This window comes from Schistocerca nitens, chromosome 9 (assembly GCF_023898315.1).
Source record: "Schistocerca nitens isolate TAMUIC-IGC-003100 chromosome 9, iqSchNite1.1, whole genome shotgun sequence".
NCBI lineage: Eukaryota > Metazoa > Arthropoda > Insecta > Orthoptera > Acrididae > Schistocerca > Schistocerca nitens.
This window is the reverse complement of record NC_064622.1, coordinates 262,425,264-262,443,622: the sequence shown is the minus strand read 5'-3', so window position 1 is coordinate 262,443,622 and position 18,359 is coordinate 262,425,264. Positions and strand designations below refer to the sequence as shown.

General features: G+C 43.0%; 1 protein-coding gene across 2 annotated transcripts in view; it reads left to right on the top strand.

Annotated features, from left to right (window-relative positions):
• Nucleotides 1-5,075, top strand: part of LOC126203434 (pre-mRNA-splicing factor ISY1 homolog) — an 82,264-nt gene extending 77,189 nt beyond the window's left edge. For both annotated transcript variants that reach the window (XM_049937754.1, XM_049937753.1), the window contains one exon: nucleotides 4,191-5,075. In XM_049937754.1, the coding sequence (XP_049793711.1) occupies nucleotides 4,191-4,400 (210 nt within the window). In that variant the 3' untranslated portion in view covers nucleotides 4,401-5,075. The remainder of the gene's footprint in view (nucleotides 1-4,190) is intronic.
• The last annotated feature ends 13,284 nt before the right edge of the window (nucleotides 5,076-18,359 follow it).

Sequence of the window (18,359 nt, the reverse complement as noted above, 5' to 3'; positions counted from 1 at the left end):
CAAGAAGGGACGTCGAACAGATGTGCAGAGCTATAGACCTATATCTCTAATGTCGATCAGTTGTCGAATTTTGGAACATGTATTGTGTTCGAGTATAATGACTTTTCTGGAGACTAGAAATCTACTCTGTAGGAATCAGCATGGGTTTTGAAAAAGACGGTCATGTGAAACCCAGCTGGCACTTTTCGTCCACGAGACTCAGAGGGCCATAGACACGGGTTCACGGGTAGATGCCGTGTTTCTTGACTTCCGCAAGGCATTCGATACAGTTCCCCACAGTCGTTTAATGAACAAAGTAAGAACATATGGACTATCAGACCAATTGTGTGATTGGATTGAAGAGTTCCCAGATAACAGAACGCAGCATGTCATTCTCAATGGAGAGAAGTCTTCCGAAGTAAGAGTGATTTCAGGTGTGCCGCAGGGGAGTGTCGTAGGACCATTGCTATTCACAATATACATAAATGACCTTGTGGACGACATCGGAAGTTCACTGAGGCTTTTTGTGGATGATGCTGTGGTATATCGAGAGGTTGTAACATTGGAAAATTGTACTGAAATGCAGGAGGATCTGCAGAGAATTGACGCATAGTGCAGGGAATGGCAATTGAATCTCAATGTAGACAAGTGTAATGTGCTGCGAATAAATAGAAAGATGGATTCCTTATCATTTAGCTACAATGTAGCAGGTCAGCAACTGGAAGCAATTAATTCCATAAATTATCTGGGAGTACGCATTAGGAGTGATTTAAAATGGAATGATCATATAAAGTTGATCGTTAGTAAAGCAGATGCCAGATTGAGATTCATTGGAAGAATCCTAAGGAAATGCAATCCGAAAACAAAGGAAGTAGGTTACAGTACGCTTTTTCGCCCATTGCTCTAATACTGCTCAGCAGTGTGGGATCCATACCAGATAGGGTTGATAGAAGAGATAGAGAAGATCCAATGGAGAGGAGCGCGCTTCGTTACAGGATCATTTAGTAATCGCGAAAGCGTTACGGAGATGATAGATAAACTCCAGTGGAAGACTCTGTAGGAGAGACGCTCAGTAGCTCGGTACGGGCTTTTGTTAAAGTTTTGAGAACATACCTTCACCGAAGAGTCAAGCAGTATATTGCTCCCTTCTACGTATATCTCGCGAAGAGACCATGAGGATAAAATCAGAGAGATTAGAGCCCACACAGAAGCATACCGACAATCCTCCTTTCCACGTACAATACGAGACTGGAATAGTAGGGAGAACCGATAGAGGTACTCAAGATACCCTCCGCCACACACCGTCAGGTGGCTTGCGGAGTATGGATGTAGATGTAGATGCTTTACAATACAGTGTCTTTCCCATGGGGGAAGCACATTGTGGGTACGGTGCACGCTTAAACCTCAAGGATCGTCACTACACAGCTTCAACCAAAGTACATCGGTAATTTTCAAAGCAGGCGGCTTCTTCAAAAGCAACTTGATGGATCCTATGTCCTTGACTTCTTCCATCATCATCTCGTGAATGGTCAGTTTTGGAGGATCGACAAAGGCCTCAGCAATGACGTGCTTCCATTCTGAAGGAACCATAACTTTTGACACTTTCTTTCTTTTCTCGATGACTGCAAAATCCCTGTCAGAAGGTAGGAAACTGTGACCCGAACATAAAAACTTCTGATGTATTTCTATAAAGTACTTGCAGCTGATCAGATAGAAATAAAGCCCTAAAACTCTCCAGTTGTTGTTCTGCCCGACACAGCGGTCAGACCAAACAATCAGTTTTCGTTCCATACCTTCTTCAAGCATATAATAACTCTGTGTCACAAATTTAAGCAGACAGGAAACTATTTCTGCTGAACCTCTCCTTGCTGTGGATTCATCCCGCAAATTGACGGTGATGTTTCCAGTACCAACGTCATGAATTGTGAAATTATATGACGACAGCTGTCTCTGCTAGAATACCGTGGAATGAGTCAATATAGGACAAAGTAAAACCTGTTGTAGGTCAACACATATAATATGTATATTGTTATTCCTCTTAGCCATTTTCGTATCGTTTTTTAGGGCTTTGTATGCTTGGTCTGCCCTTGAATGATGCAACTGACTCTCAATTTTGATCTTGTGCAGTTCTATTTGTTAAACAACAAATTGCACAGTCTGCAAGTATCTGACCTAGGTATTCCGAAACGCAGATTAAAATCTGTTTGAAACACGCTTTGATAGTATGACCTGCTTATTGACTTTTCGGTAAACAACCAATATATTATACAGAGGTTGAGATTGGGGTGCAGACATTCTTTTGAGGATTTATTCCAGCTGTAATGGCTCATCTGATTGAGAAACTCGATATGTGTTGCCGAATAAGAGCCCTGTCGTCATTTGATATGGTATGTGGCATATTGCAATGTTTTCCTCTACCGTCTTTAGGAGTGGTTATTCCACCTTTTACTTTACGTTGCAGAGTGTGCATTCGTCACTGGGTGATGGAGAATATGTCAAGCAATGTTTTTTGACTCACTTCTTTTGAGTAAACTTTGTATTTGAAATTAGCTTGTTTCCGTGAAGTATCGTCTGTCTTACCTCTCTTGCGCCTGGCTGGCACGCCTGTTTCCATGGATTTTATTAAGTATATGGACTGCTCATCGTATGTTAAGGCATGATATTCTTCGTCCAGGTTTATGTCCTTGCACCCTTCTTTTGAGCACACTTCTGCATTGCATACACAATCCTGAATCACGGAAACAATCACTATTACTACCTTATATTAACTAGATTATCAAATTTCACATTCTCTTTTAATAATATAGCTTTACTCAGACTGAGTATTCTATTTTTTCGCCAATGATAACTACAGAACTGTAGTTAATTTCTTTCACGTTACGTGCTTTTACTGTAATGTTTTCAGAAGATACACATAACATGTCATTAGAGCCATGTACTCTACAGGGCACGTCGCCGCTTTACAGGACACATATCCTTCTCTAAAGACATACACCTTTTTACAAAACCCATACAACATTATTCCACTCACCTGTGTTGGAGGCTGTTTCGCCGGAACTACCTTTCCTTTTCGTGATTTATGTTCCAGTCCAGCATCACAAAGCATTTTCCTCTTAATATCCTGCCAACTACCAATGTTAATTTTCCTTTTCTGTGCATTATTTGCACGTTTCAAACCACTTGCGGTAAGTGTCACCTTGCTGCACTTCACCATTCTTGTAACATACAAACAGCATTGTTCGCGCAGAGGCACGAAAACTGCGCGTCTCGTCGCTGTTTAGTGCTGCCCTCGGACGGTGAATATGTCAAGTATAACAGCAGGCGATGCAGACTGCCGTACACAGCATTATTCCACGCGATTCTACGAAATGTCAAAATGTGCCATACAGCGTTATTCGTGCGCACGCTTCAATTGTTGGAGAAACGGGACAACATCGCTACCCTATGACAGTGTATGCCTCATAATTGGCGCAATGTCACGCAAAAATTTTTAACGACTAATTAGGCACTGAAATGGAAGCAGGTGCTTTTGTGAGGGTGCCATGGTAACAAATGTTATTGCGATCTGAATTGTTGTTTTAATCAAAGTTAACACAAGATAGCTGTGTTCCACAGACAGTTTTGTCTAAATAGTAATTTGTTTCATTTATAATCTAAAATAATACAATAAAATAAAGTTGAATAATGTTTTAATCATTGTGGCAGTTGCTGGACAATTCACAAACAAAGCATTCAGAGTATCAGAAGTTTCTGCTACAGAGTAGACCACACTGAAGAATGTATTTTTTACTATGGAAACTATCTGCTACATAAGGAGCACAACTGAGTATACTGAAGAATGTCAGTTGAAACGAATAGAGTAGAAGAAAGAGACAGGCAGATCAGAGTTCCAAGTCAGGCATAAGAAGTGCTTGGAAAGTTAAGCTAATAACTGTATTGACCTTGAAGTCTAAGGGTAAAAAAAAAAAAAAAAAAAGACACAGTGTGAAATCAGATGCTTAACTTTCCCTGGGCCAGTCATTTTGTAAACTTCCATTTTGGGCTACAGAAAACTTTAGTTAATTTAAATGTCTTCTTTGTAGCTGAATCTGAGGCTGTTATGAAATCGCAAGTAAAATATTTTAAGATGTATGTGTGACATATATTTGTATGAAATCTATGTTGTTTGGAGGCTTTTAATTTAATGTGAATCATGTTTACAATTTTTGCAGTCTGATGAAGAAGCTGAAGGACTCCACAAGGAAGAACCCTTGGTGCCCAGATTTATTGCACATGTACCAGTTCCTTCACAGAAGGAAGTTGAAGCTGCACTGTTGGCTCGCAAGAAGCAAGAACTGTTGGAGAAATATGCCAGTACATCATTACTTCGAGAAGTAGAGGAGACCCGTGGTTTGGCAGCATTCCCACCACCAGAACAATGATGATTACATTGTGTTGGAAACACATTAAAACATAATTCTTGAATCTGCAATATGCACAAGGCTGAAGATAACCGTGGTTCTATGTGAAGAAAAGCTTAATGACTGGTACAAAAAAATCTCGTTTCTGAGCTTTACGAGAAAGACATTCATTCCATTGAAAAACAGAAGCTCACTGTTTCATGTTTACACGGTTATGCACAATATGTTGTTATTTTAGATTATGTTGTGTGGTGGACGTAGGTCATGATCAACAGTGCTTACTGCAGTCAAGTGCCAAAAATATGGGAGATATTGAAGAGTGGTACCTTTGTCAAACCTGTGTGATGATGTGCTAATCTTAGGTATTCACATTAATTCTGTTGTTGGAAGCTTAGGCTTACTTCAGTCTGTGATACCTGGTATGTTACTATGGTCATCCACTTCCAACTTTGGTAATCACTAGAATTTCATCTCTGTGAGATGTGTTGTACATATATATTATATATGGGGCTATTTGTTCTGTTGTTGAGAGAACATACACCCACTGGTTAGTATACTGTGTATGTCTGCATGGAGTCCAAATTTCTTTTTAGTTACTGATAAGCTTTTTCATTAATGTTGAATTTTATTTATGGAACTTTCACAATGTTCATGATTTGCAGAAAGTTATAATGAAAAATTATTTATTGCTTTGGATTATTGAGTTTTGTATCACTTGAGGATATTTTGTTTGTTTCAGTTGCTCATGACAGAATCACATTAAATACACTTGTTAGTAATGTGTTAGTAATGCTAACTTTCCTTGTGCCCATATGTGAGAACTGCTTCAGTGGTCCTTAACTCTAGAGCGGGTGAAACAGTTTTCATAATATGAGCTGGACGCGTGACATACTTCATACACATCTAAGGGTAGTTGTTTTTATGTTACCAAGGAAAACATCTATGAGCAAAATCACAATTTAATCTTAGTTTAATTAAACAACAATAAAAAACTTTAAGTTAGATCACTGTTTAATTAAACAGCAAATAAATAAACTTTCATTGTAGCAACCTGTTTGTAGTAACACGGTTCACGTTTTTCGTCGCACTTCACTTAGCGTAGACCGGGAACTGTTTCCTAGGCATGCCCGATGTGAACTGAATGGGCACGGCCCGTGCTGCCTGAGTTGTTGTTGTTGTTGTTGTTCCGCCGGCAGAGGTCGCGGCCCAATTCTCGCGTGCCCTCTGGTGGACGGGACTCTACTTGCAGCAACTACCGTCCGTGACGCGCCTTGGCGATGTGCGCCTCCCGCGATCTTTCTGGTGGCTACTGCACTCCTCCTCCTTCAGGGGGTGAAGGCATTGTGATCCACTGCGTCGGAAGGTGGAGCGTCAGGCAGGAGCGATAACCTCCACGTCCATTGGAAGGCCGGAGTCGAGGGGATCTGCCAACCCTTGAGTCGGAACCTTCGAATACGGCTGGAAGTGACCCACACGAAGAGGCCCCCGTCATCCCACCACCGGAGCCCGGGACAGAACGGGAGACAAGCCTTCGAACTCCAGATCCTGGTCCACCTCGGGAGGGGACGATGGGGGGACCACAGGTGAACCAGCCTCCTGAGAAACCGGGCCTGAGAGGGGGGCCGGCTCTCGCCGGGGCATCTCTAACGATGGCGATGACGGTGCTGGAGCTACTGAAGGCTGCCAAGACTGAGAACCATTGCAGTGCGGTGGAGTCACAGCGGGGAGGGGCGGTAACGTCCCCTGAGAAACCAACACGGGTGCTGGCAATGGGGAAGAGCAAACGTGCCAAATACTGAAACGCCTACAAAAATCCTGGAAGGTCTGCGAAATAAACTGAGGTCCATTGTCCGAGACCAGGGTGACTGGCTGACCTTCCACAAAAAAGATTTTTGCTAGTGCCTGGATTGCAACATCTGAAGTGGTTGAGGAGCAGCGAACCACATATGGGAATCGGGAATAAGCATCAGTGACAATGAGCCAAAAGCCATTGAGAAACGGGTCCGCAAAATCGAGGTGAACACGTTCCCATGCCTGGGCTGCAGGCGGGCATGAAGAGAACGCTGACCTGGGAGATGCCTGTTGGCTTGCACACTGGGAACAGGCGGCCACCAAGTGCTCAGTTTCTCTGTCAATACCGGGCCAGTACACATGTCTGCGAGCCAAGGTTTTAGTACGGGAAACACCCCAGTGCCCCTCATGTAATAACGTGAGGACTTCCCTTCGCAAACTTGCAGGAACAACCACACAAGGAGCTGTATCATCGGTAGCCGGAAGGAGAACTCCTTCCAAAACGGAGAGGCGGTCTCGTAGAGCAAAATAATTACGAAGAGGGTCCGAGACCAGGCCTGGAGGTCGGGATGACCACCCCTGCTGAATGAGGTGAACTACTTGCTGGAGAACCGGGTCAGCTGCCGTTTCCCTGGCTACTCTAGAACTAGTGATGGGGCAGCCATCAACTGTTTGGCGGGACGCCACATCCAAATGAAAACACATAATCTCCTGTCGATCGAACTTAGGATCCGGGCCCACCAGAAGACGGGAAAGAGCATCTGCATTGGCATGCTGTCCGGTAGGGCGAAAATGAATGTCATAATGGTACTTAGAGAGGAACAAGGCCCAGCGCTGTAGTCTGTGGGCCGCCCTATCCGGAATTTGAGAGGCAGGGCCAAATAACGATATTAACGGCTTATGGTCAGTGATTAACTGAAACTTCATGCCATACAAGAAAGGGTGAAACTTGGTAACAGCGTAGACAATGGCCAAAGCCTCTTTTTCCACCTGCGCGGGACTAAGAGTTTTAGACGCAAATGCCAGTGGCTGCTCAGAACCATCCGCATTGCAATGGGACCGGGAACTGTGTCTTAGGCATGCCCGATGTGAACTGAATGGGCACGGCCCGTGCTGCCTGAGTAGTTGTTGTTGTTGTTCCACCAGCAGAGCTCGTGGCCCAATTCTCGCGTGCCCTCTGGGGGACGGGGGACTACTTGCAGCAACTACCGTCCGTGACGCGCCGTGCCGATTTGCGCCTCTCGCGATGTTTCTGATGGCTACTGCACTGTTACAATGTTCAAGTGTTACTGCTCTGTAATGACCCACTTGCAGCATTAAACAGCAATGTTGCAACAGATCCCTACCAAACACTTACCCAGTTACTAATTATGTCGTAGGCAACTCCCTCATCATGAGGCTGCGCTGCTAGCTCAGAATCTGGGCCATTTTCTGGCACAGATCGTAAATATTTTCTCGCTTTTTATTTTACATTACTGCTGCTCACTTGAGCATATAAAAACACAGCTCATCACTGTGTTAACTGAAGCAATAATGAAGGAATAGAAGTGGACTCAGTTATAAAACAACAATGGAACAGTACAAAACAATGCTATTCATGGTTAGTGCATTTTATATACAGGAGCATCTGATTTCTGAGCTACATGATGCAGCTGAATTATTACCAGGCAGATGTCCATTTCAGATCTCTGACTAGTCTGTGATGTACCACCTTTTCATTTAGCCATCTTAATAAAGATATTCATGTACAGTTACCACTGAAACCACCCACCTCCTATACAGCTAACTGAAATTAATCGGGTTGCTATCCACACTATAAGAAGTTCACCCAGTGAGGCAAGGATAATTTTCTAAATACGAGTCATCCCCTATGACTGTCTTGGAGATCCAGCAGTAACGAACTGCAGGGATATCAACAGCATAAGATTGACAACAATAAATAAAATTAGATGAACACATCTTTTGTTCGCCTATATCTTACCTGTACCACACACAAAGATTACAACACAGAGTGAAAAAATAGTCATAATGGAAAATACTTGAAAATGATTAAATAGAAAAAGGCGAACTGTAGAAAGACATGCCAATATAAATTAAAAGTGACAGTCTTTTATTAATCTCCAGGAATTTCCATCTCCATACTTTCACACACTTTGAACTTACGGCTTAGCTTAGTGTCAGTAATACCCTTAGAAACTTTGATTCCCTCCTTGAAGTTAGTTACCATAACAGAAAACTGTCTCGCCTCCAGTCTCTTACTGAATAGAATTCCTTCCTCACAACTTTGATAAACTACTGCAAGTTTCCATGGGCAGTGTACCTTTCACTGGGAAACATTACATATCTTCACTTTTCACTGTTCCGGTAGAATACCCAACCTCTTCCTTCGCCAGACAAGTCAACTGCCAACACACTCCACTTTCACATTTTTACTCTTTTGATGGTTCTCACCAAAATCCATAACACCCAGCTCCCATTGGCCACTCAGCTCTTGTGGTAGATCCTCTAAGGTTATTTCCAGTATAACAGTCCTGTGGAAACCACAGATATAACTTTATAAAAGGAAAGAAGTGTATTTCAGTTAAGAACCAATATTCATCTGGTTTTCACAACCTTCAACCTCTTTCCGAAGATACAATAGTAGCTAGCGAACAGACGGCCAGCTTCGCTATTTCCGAGACGCTCATTCCCAGGTGTCTGGTCATAACACCCTACCCTTTTCCAAAGTCGCTTACATCAGTAGATTTACCCATTTACAGCCCTCATCTTCATTAAAATGATTCCCATTTCATTTAAACATTGCTTATTTACTTTTCTTAATGTATCATGTGCCCTTTAAGCCACCAGGCAACATTCATTCTCCAAGTGGGCAAAGGTAATAATATTTTTGCTTGTAAACGTATTTGGTAAGTACATAAATTGCAAGCATCAGTCCCGCTTCTTTATGTCTGTCATTGTAGATGTTTTCTGATAGAGCATGTCCACTTTTACTGAGTTAATCAATAATGTTGAAACTTATCACATTATAAGGACACAGTTCAGTGTTGAAACAGTGACTCTATTGACACTAATATGCCATGCTAAATAGTTCCTTATTAAAGTGAGGTTTTTTTCCCCCACTGTCATCTTGTATGCATTCAGGGTTTAACATACACTAAGGGACTTGGGCAGACTCTGTTCAATTCTTCCCAGAATCTGTTCAATTCTTCCCCCATCATGGGAAGTTTTTAATTGCATAAAGATGAATGAAGTATACAAAATAAAATACAACAATGGAAAACCCAGGCTGGAATGTAACAATATTATGAAAAGGATAGTTACTACTCGCCATATAACAGAGCTGCTGAGTCGCAGATAGGCACAACAAAAAGACTTTCAGAAAGTAAGCTTTCGGCCAACAAGGCCTTTGTCAGAGATGCGTGCGTGCGCCCACACACACACACACACACACACACACACACACACACACACACACACACACAACCGCAATCTCTCTCTCTCTCTCTCTCTCTCTCTCTCTCTGTGTGTGTGTGTGTGTGTGTGTGTGTGTGTGTCCAACGAAGGCCTAGTTGGCCAAAAGCTTGCTGACAGCCTTTTTGTTCTGCCCATCTGCGACTCAGCATCTCCGCTATATGGTGAGTAACAATTATAAAATAAAATACCTCACAAATACTGTACCAGAAGAGTAGGTAGCAAACAAATGAAAAGGCTATGTTACTTCTTTGACTGCGTGCTTACATAGGTACTTTGACTGCATGCTTACATAGTTACTAATCTGGTTTATTATTATTATTATTATTTACACAATTTTCATTAATTTATCACTCTGTATGTTATCAAATTTGGGACACTAAACTAAATGAGGATAAAGAAGTGTCAGAATACAGAAATTGTTCTCTAGTAATTCCCAAACATAAAGAATAACATACATTTCTGCGTGGCACAATGTCAACACATTTTTAATATAATTTTGGTAAAAAAAACTGAGACAAATATTTGTAATGGGTCATCTGTCTTCTGACTGATTTGAAGAGGCCCGCCACGAATTCCTCTCCTGTGCCAACCTCTTGATCTCAGAGTAGCACTTGCAACCTACGTCCTCAATTATCTGCTGGATCTGTTCCAGTTTCTGTCTTTCTCTACAGTTTTTGCCGTCTACTACCACAACAGAAGTCATTCCCTGATGTCTTATCAGATGTCCTATAATACTGTCCCTCCTGCTTGTCAGTGTTTTCCACATATCCCTTTCCTCTCCAATTCTGTGCAGAACCTCCTCATTCCTTACCTTATCCGTCCACCTAATTTTCAACATTCATCTGTAGTACCAAATCTCAAATGCTTCAGTTCTCTTGTGGTATGATTTTCCCACAGTCCATGTTTCACTACCATACAATGCTGTACTCCAAATGTACATTCTCAGAAATTTCTTCCTCAAATGAAGGCCATGTTTGATAGTAGTAGACTTCTCTTGGCCAGGAATGCCCTTTTTGCTAGCTTTTGATGTTCTCCTTTCTCCATCCGTAACTGGTAGCTGAATTCCTTAACTTTATGACCTTCAATCCTGATTTTTAAGTTTTTCATTGTTCTTGTTTTTGCTACTTCTCATTACTTTGGTCTTTCTTAGATTTACTCATTAGACTGTCCACTCCGTTCAGTAGACCATGTAATTCTTCTTCACTTTCACTCAGGACAGCAATGTCATCAGCGAATCATATCACTGATATATTTTCACCTTGAATTTTAATTCCACTCCTGAACCTTTCTACTGTTTCCATCACTGCTTCTTCAATGTACAGATTGAACTGTAAGGGTGAAAGACTGCATCCCTGTCTTATGCCTTTTTCAATCCGAGCTCTTCATTCTTGGTCGTCCACTCTTATTATTCCCTCTTGGCTCTTCTATATATTGTATATTACCCATCTCTCCCTATAGCTTACCTCTATTTTTTTCTCAGAATGTCAAACATCATGCACAATTTTACATTGTTGAACATTTTTTCCAAGTTGACAAATCCTATAAACATATCTTGACTTTTCTTTAGTCTTGCTTCCATTATCAACAATGATGTCAAAATTGCCTCTCTCATGCCTTTACCTTTCTTAAAGCCAAACTGATCGTCATCTAACACCTCATCAATTTTCTTCTCCAGTCTTATGTATATTATTTTTGTCAGCAACTTGGATGCTTGAGCTGTTAAGTTGATTGGGCAATAATTCTTGCACTTGTCAGCTCTTACAGTCTTCGGAATTGTGTGGATGATATTTTTCAGAAAGTCAAATGGTATGTCACCAGACTCACATTTTACACACCAACCTGAACAGTCGTTTTGTTGCCACCTCCCCCCAATGATTTTAGAAATTCTGGTGGAATGTTGTCTATCCCTTCTGTTTTATTTCATCATAAGTCTTCCAAAGCTCTTTTGAATTCTGATTCTAATACTGGATCCCCAATCTCTTCTAAATCGACTCGTTTCTTCATCTATCACATCAGACAAACCTTACCCCTGATAGAAACTTTCAATGTACTCTTTCCACCTATCCGCTCTCTCCTCTGTATTTAGCAGTGGAATTCCCATTACACTCTTAATGTTACAACCTTTGCTTTTAATTTCAGCGAAGGTTCTATTGACTTTACTATATGCTGAGCCAGTCCTTCCGAAAGCCTTTTTTTTTCATGTAGCCACTTCGTCTTAGCTTCCTTGCACTTCCTATTTGTTTCTTTCCTCAGTGACTTGTACTTCTGTATTCCTGATTTTCCCCAAACATTTTTGTATGTCCTTCTTTCATCGATCAGCGGAAGTATTTCTACTGTTACCCATGGTTTCTTTGCAGTTACCTTCTTTGCACCTATGTTTTTCTTTCCAACTTCTGTGTCTGACTTTTTTGGAGATATCCACTCCTCTTCAACTGTATTGGCTACTGAGCTATTTCTTATTGCTGTATCTATAGCCTGAGAACTTTAAGTGTATCTTGTCATTCCTTAGTACTTCCGTATCCCCCTTCTTTGCATGTTGATTCTTCCTGACTAATCTCATAAACTTCAACCTATTCGTCATCACTACTACATTGTGATCTGACTCTAAATCTGCTCCCGGGTAAGCAAGCTATTAGTTTATATGTATCTGAGAACGTAGTGGAATTACAAAAAGATAAAATGGATTCATTGCTACTCACCATATAAAGGAGGTATTCAGTCAGACAGACACAGTGAAATGACCACTAATGTTTAGCTTGCAGCCCCCCTCTCTCTCCCTCTCTCTCTCTCTCTCTCTCTCTCTCTCTCTCTCTCTCTCTCTCTCACACACACACACACACACACACACACACACACACACACACACACACACAGTCTACGGCCACTGTGTGTGTGTGTGTGTGTGTGTGTGTGTGTGTGTGTGTCCCTGCGCACATGTTTTTGCTTCTGAAGGAGGACTTTTTTGTCTGAAAGCTGGAAGCTTAACAGTCTTTTCATTGTGTCTGTGATTCCACACCTCCTTTACGTGGTGAGTAGCAAGTTATCATTTTCATATTATTGTTATTCCAGCTTGTACTTTCCATTGTTTGCGTATATAGTGCGGCAAAAATGTATGTATGCATAAATGTGTGTAGTGTTGGTACTTAGGTACATAGTGAATGTGTTTCTATTACTTTGCTGTATGTGAACTACATCTACTCGTCATCACTGATTTCATCCAAATTAATGGTATATGCAGGGCTTGGCCAGAAATGAAAGTGACGGAAGTGCAAACTTTAGGTGGCCAAGTGTTGTAAAATAGCATTCTGCAACCAGTTGCTTTCATAGGTGTTTATTTTTTTCGTTTTCAAGATGTCTGGCATCTCATCTTCAGATGCTTATTTATGTGTCACGAACTTTGCTTCTTTACTAACTTGGTTGCAGACTTATTCAACACAAGCATTTACAACAGTTAATTGTAAAACAACCTAAGTAAAGAAGCAATGTTGACGACATGTAAGTAAATGCAGACATATGAAGATGGGGTGAACATAACATGAATGTACTGTCAAAAACATTTTGAGGTGTAATTTGGTGCTGCTGCTTGTCGGGAAAGGGGTCGCATTCATATCAGTGCATTTCCCCATAATCATTAATGTCACATACACATAATTTTAACTTTATGGACTAGGAGCGCACTTCTGTTGCATCACATGATTATGTGGGCCTCAAGCTTAAGTAAGCATGTGAATTAAGCCTGCAGGTCACCAAAGGTTGCGCATGCCTGCCCTATGCAGGGATTTTTTAAATTTTTTTACATTACTGATATTGCAAATAAACCAAAATAATGCCCTATGTATTTGTGTTTATTAGTATTTTCATAAAAGGCATGAAGATGAAAATTTTGGATTGAAAACAAATTTCCAGGAAGGGATTGTAAGGTGTACACAGTAAATTCTTTCGTAAAATTACATACTTTTACTATTTCACAGTTCATAATCTACAAGTTGTGGGGTGACTTTCACCGTCAAAACAGGAGAAGCAGTGATTTTCTCAGCATCTTGCACATATTATAAACACAGCGTTTTTATAATTACATGGTTGTTTCAAAGTTTCTATAAAAATCAAACTTTGTTCGTATTCATAAAAGGTTTGACAGCAAATCACGTGCAATGCACAATTTTGACAAAAATTGGGGAGGATAACTGATGATGTACAATACTACTGTGTGTTGTGCTTATGTGAAGTTTGTGCTTATGTGAAGTTTGTGCTTATGTGAAGTTTGTGCTTATGTGAAGTTTGTGCTTATGTGAAGTTTGTGCTTATGTGAAGTTTGTGCTTATGTGAAGTTTCTGATACACAAGAATATTCTTCAGAATCTTCCGAATAGAATGTGTAGACAGCAAATATCTCCAATATGTTTTGTAACATATGTGGGGAATGTAGAGTGAAAAGTCAAAGGCATTATCTTACTCCTGTAGTTAAGAAGGCATTCGAGTTGTATTGTGGCTGCAGAATTGGGGATCAATATAAGTTTTGTATCCCACCTGGAAGGCGGCACATGGGTCTGCTCCTGTAAACCGAATGGGTAGGCCAAATGTAGGAAGTGGGCAGGAGCAGGTGAGGTAAGATTCTCGGTACAGCTTTTTACATGAAAGTACATTTAATTATTAGTCAATGACATACGTAACTTTACAACTGAAGAGCCCGTAGGTGCAAAACCGTATTCCCGTCATAAGTAGTGCATAGTCTCAATAGTAAGCTGAGGTTGAAGCAATGTTTCCTGGCCGTCTGCTCTTGATGAAATGGAGAGAATCTGGAGCGGAGCTCGTAGAGCTCTCCCGCTCCAGCTAGAGTGCGCCGTCATCAGTGTCTGTCGTAGTGCAACTTTAGAACTTGTATTTATACCATGGCATCATAGCTATTGATACCCTCTGAAACGACGCACCGTCACCATCGTCGAGTATGGCTTCCTATGGCGGGTGGAGGGACCCAGGGGCGGCGCAGCTGATGGGGCGGACAGCATAACTGCCGGGGCGCGCTGTCCACCCGCGACCCCAAATTGCTCGCGAGGGGGTGAGGAAAACACCCTGTGGAACACCTGCCCAGGCTGTGCACCGCCACTGGGTATGCTCTGATGAGGCGGAGCAACGACCTACATGGGCGACAGCGACGGTGGCAGGATGGCAGCCTCAGTGCCCATCGGTTCTTGCACCACCGAGGAACACTGTGAGGCATCTGTCCGGTGCAGCTGACCAGACCTGCTGCGACGATAACGGCAGGTGTGCCCGTGGAGGCGCGAGCGGCAGAGGCGCCGTGGGTGGAGTCGTAGGCTGAGGCGGCGGAAGCCGCGAAGCCTCCAATTCTGCCGGAAAATGACCAGCGGCAGAAAACCAAGGACGAAACAAACGGATCTGGTTCCGGTGTTGCTTGACAGTGCCGGAGGGACCAGAAATGACAAATAAGCCGCGGCCAAGCTGGCGAAGAATGCGCCCCTGCTCCCAGCGCTGCCTGCCAGAGAAAACCCAATAGAACACCAAATCATGCGGCGCCAAGCCAGAACGAGGCAAAGCAGTGGGAGCATGCAGCAGTGGGTGCGAAAGCTGCAGGAGTGACCGATGGGTGCGGCCATATAGCAATTCCGCTGGGGAACGGGTGCCGCGTGGCTGAGAGCGATATGAAGCAAGGAAAGTCGAGAGCGTGCACTCATGAGAGTGCATGGCACACAACTTGCTCATCTGCGACTGAAACGTATGCACAAAGCGTTCAGCCTTGCTGTTCGACTGGGGGTGGAACAGGGCTGAGGTCAGGTGGCGAATGCCATTAGCAGCACAGAATGCTTCCAACTCCGAGGACACGAATTGGGGACCATTGTCAGAGACAATAACTTCAGGAAGGCCCTCAATACAAAAAATAGACATCAATGCCCGAATAGTACTGGTAGATGTAGTAGAAGACATAGGTACAACAAAAGGAAAGTTGCTGTTTGCATCAATAACTATCACCAGCAGGTGTCCCAGAACGGACCCGCAAAATCAACATGAACTCTTTGCCAGGGCGCATGAGGTGTCGGCCATGCAAAGAAACCCTGGCGGGGAGCAGATTGATACTCCGCGCAAGAGCGAAAATTAGCAAGCAAATTCTCAATTTGTTTGTCAATGCAGACCCAATTGCAGTGACGACCTGCTAATTGCTTTGTCAGCACTGTACCCCAATGACCAGTGTGCAGTAATCAGAGGATTTGTGACTGCAAAGAACGAGGTACAACCACACGAGACTGATCATTGTCAGTTCGTAACAAGATAACACCGTGATGTACAGACAAGTTGTGACGTTGCGCAAAGTAACGCCGTACAAGGGGATCTCGAATCTGGTTAGCAGATTGAGACCACTGAGTACGAATATACTGTAAAAGATACTGCTAAGAAGCGTCGGCGGCTGTTGCAGAAGCAATGCGACGAAAATTCAGTGGAAAACCATTAGCTAATTCCTTATCTTGTGAATCAATAAACATGCAGGACAGTTGTGAGGAATCAAATACTTGGTCAGAACTGATAGGTAGCTGAGACAAAGCATCAGCATTGCCTTGATGGGCCGTAGGCCAAAACAAAATTTCATAATTGTTGTTAGACAAAAACATAGATCAACGTTGCATATGTGATTTTGCCCAACACATACTGAAGTTCTTTCAAGTTCCTGGGTACTGGCAAGTCTCTAATTGCACTGAGATGTTATAGCAAGGGGTGGATACTCTGTCTGTTAATCATATGTCCCAAATACTGAATCTGAGCTTGAAAAAAATTGCACCTGTCTCTGTTACACTTGAGTCATGCCTGCATAAGTACGGTAAATAAGGCACGCAAATTCTGCAAATGTTCGTCAGGGGTGCGACCTGATACAACTATATTGTCGAGCTAATTTGAGCAACCAGGGACAGTGGCACACAACTGCTGCAAGTAAGACTGAAAAATAGCAGGAGCCGAAGCACAACCGAACGGAAGGCGGCGAAACTTGAACAATCCAAGGTGGGTGTTGATCACAAAATAGTGCTGTGACTGTTTGTCGAGCAGAATCTGAAAGTATGCGTCCCACAGGTCAATCGTCGAAAAGAATTTTCCCGCACCAAGCTTACCAAAAATGTCTTCAGGACTCAGTAAGGGAAATGTTGCTACCACAGTCTGGGGATTTACTGTAGACTTAAAAGCAGCACAAGTACGGAGATGTCCATTTGGTTTCTTCACACACACTATAGGCGAAGCCCATGGCGAAGCAGAAACAGGTTCAATGACACCACTGTCTTGCAAATGCTTATGTTCAGCAGCTACGGCGTCGCGCAACGCGTGCAGTACCGGGCGTCGCGCAACGCGTGCAGTACCGGGCGTGCACACCGGAAATTTGGCATGGCATTGTCTTTAACTACAACATGCGCTGCAAAGTCTGTGGCACAACCAAGTTCAGCAAATTCATGGCATAGTGCAGCAACACTGTCTGCATGGTCGCTAGCATTGATGCAAAGTACATTGTCCTGAATTGTGAGGCCAAAAAGTTCAAATGCGTCCATGCCAAAAATATTCATAGCAGCACTAGAGCAGAGCACATGGAAAGACACTGTGCGCGTCGTTGCACCATACGTGGCTTGCAGACTACACACGCCGAGCACTGAGATTTCTTGTCTAGTAAATGCAGTCAGTGTGGAATGTGAACGACGAAGCGGGGGCAAACCAAGCAAGTCATACATAGATTTGCTCAGTAAGGAAACTGACACATCAGTGTCCAGCTGCATGCGAAGACAACATCCACAAATGTTCAAAGTCACAAAAAGTTTCCTCGCATCGTGCTGAATGCGAGAGGAAGTGTCTGGCAAAAATTGATCCACACGACGAGCTGTAGAAGCACGTGACGCAGAAGGCTTTGAATAGATGGCATTAACGTCCATAGGCTGATGTGAATCATGATCAAGGTGGTTGGCATTGTGGTGACGCCCGCGCGAGTCACGTGAACGGGAGACAAGTTGTGAATTAGAATTTCTCTTACCACACACAGCTTATGTGTTGTGAAGTGCTAACAGTACACACACCCGGGGTCACGTCGAACGTGGAAGTAGCCATGTCTAATGTATCTTGTCTGTCTAGCAAGTCCACTACTTCCTGCGAAGACGGGTTTGTAAATCTGAGGATCTGCTGGCGGATGCGCAATAGCGTCTCTAATCATTATATCCGCATATGAGTGTCCACATGAGCTATTAAAGTCACAATCAGATGTTAGTCCCTGAAGGTCCACTAACCAAGCTTTAATGGACTGAGTATAGCCACACCGGAGGCGAAAGAATCTCTAGCACGCAGATACCACATTTACACTGTCACAGAAGTGGGAGTTCAAAGCGTCAATCACTTCATCATTAGTTTCTGGGCGGGTGGTGGGAAACAATTTCATGAGCAAGCCGCTCTGTACCTGGTATGTTGTATGCTGCGAAGTGTGGCTCGAGCTGTGTGATGTATTTTGGTCAGCGTTCAACGTCAGAATTGAAGGCATGATACGACAGCGCCGTCGACGACGGCGTTGGTGCAGGCGGTGGTGTCGGACGCGCCAAAGTAGCTGCAGTTTGTAGTGTGACCAGTCCATTCACGGCAGCAAGCAGCTGCGTCATTTGCTGAGCCTGAAAACCTACAAGATCAGACAGTGTAGCCTGTTCCTGTGGCGAAGTCATGGGTTACACAAATGAAAGTCATAGCAACT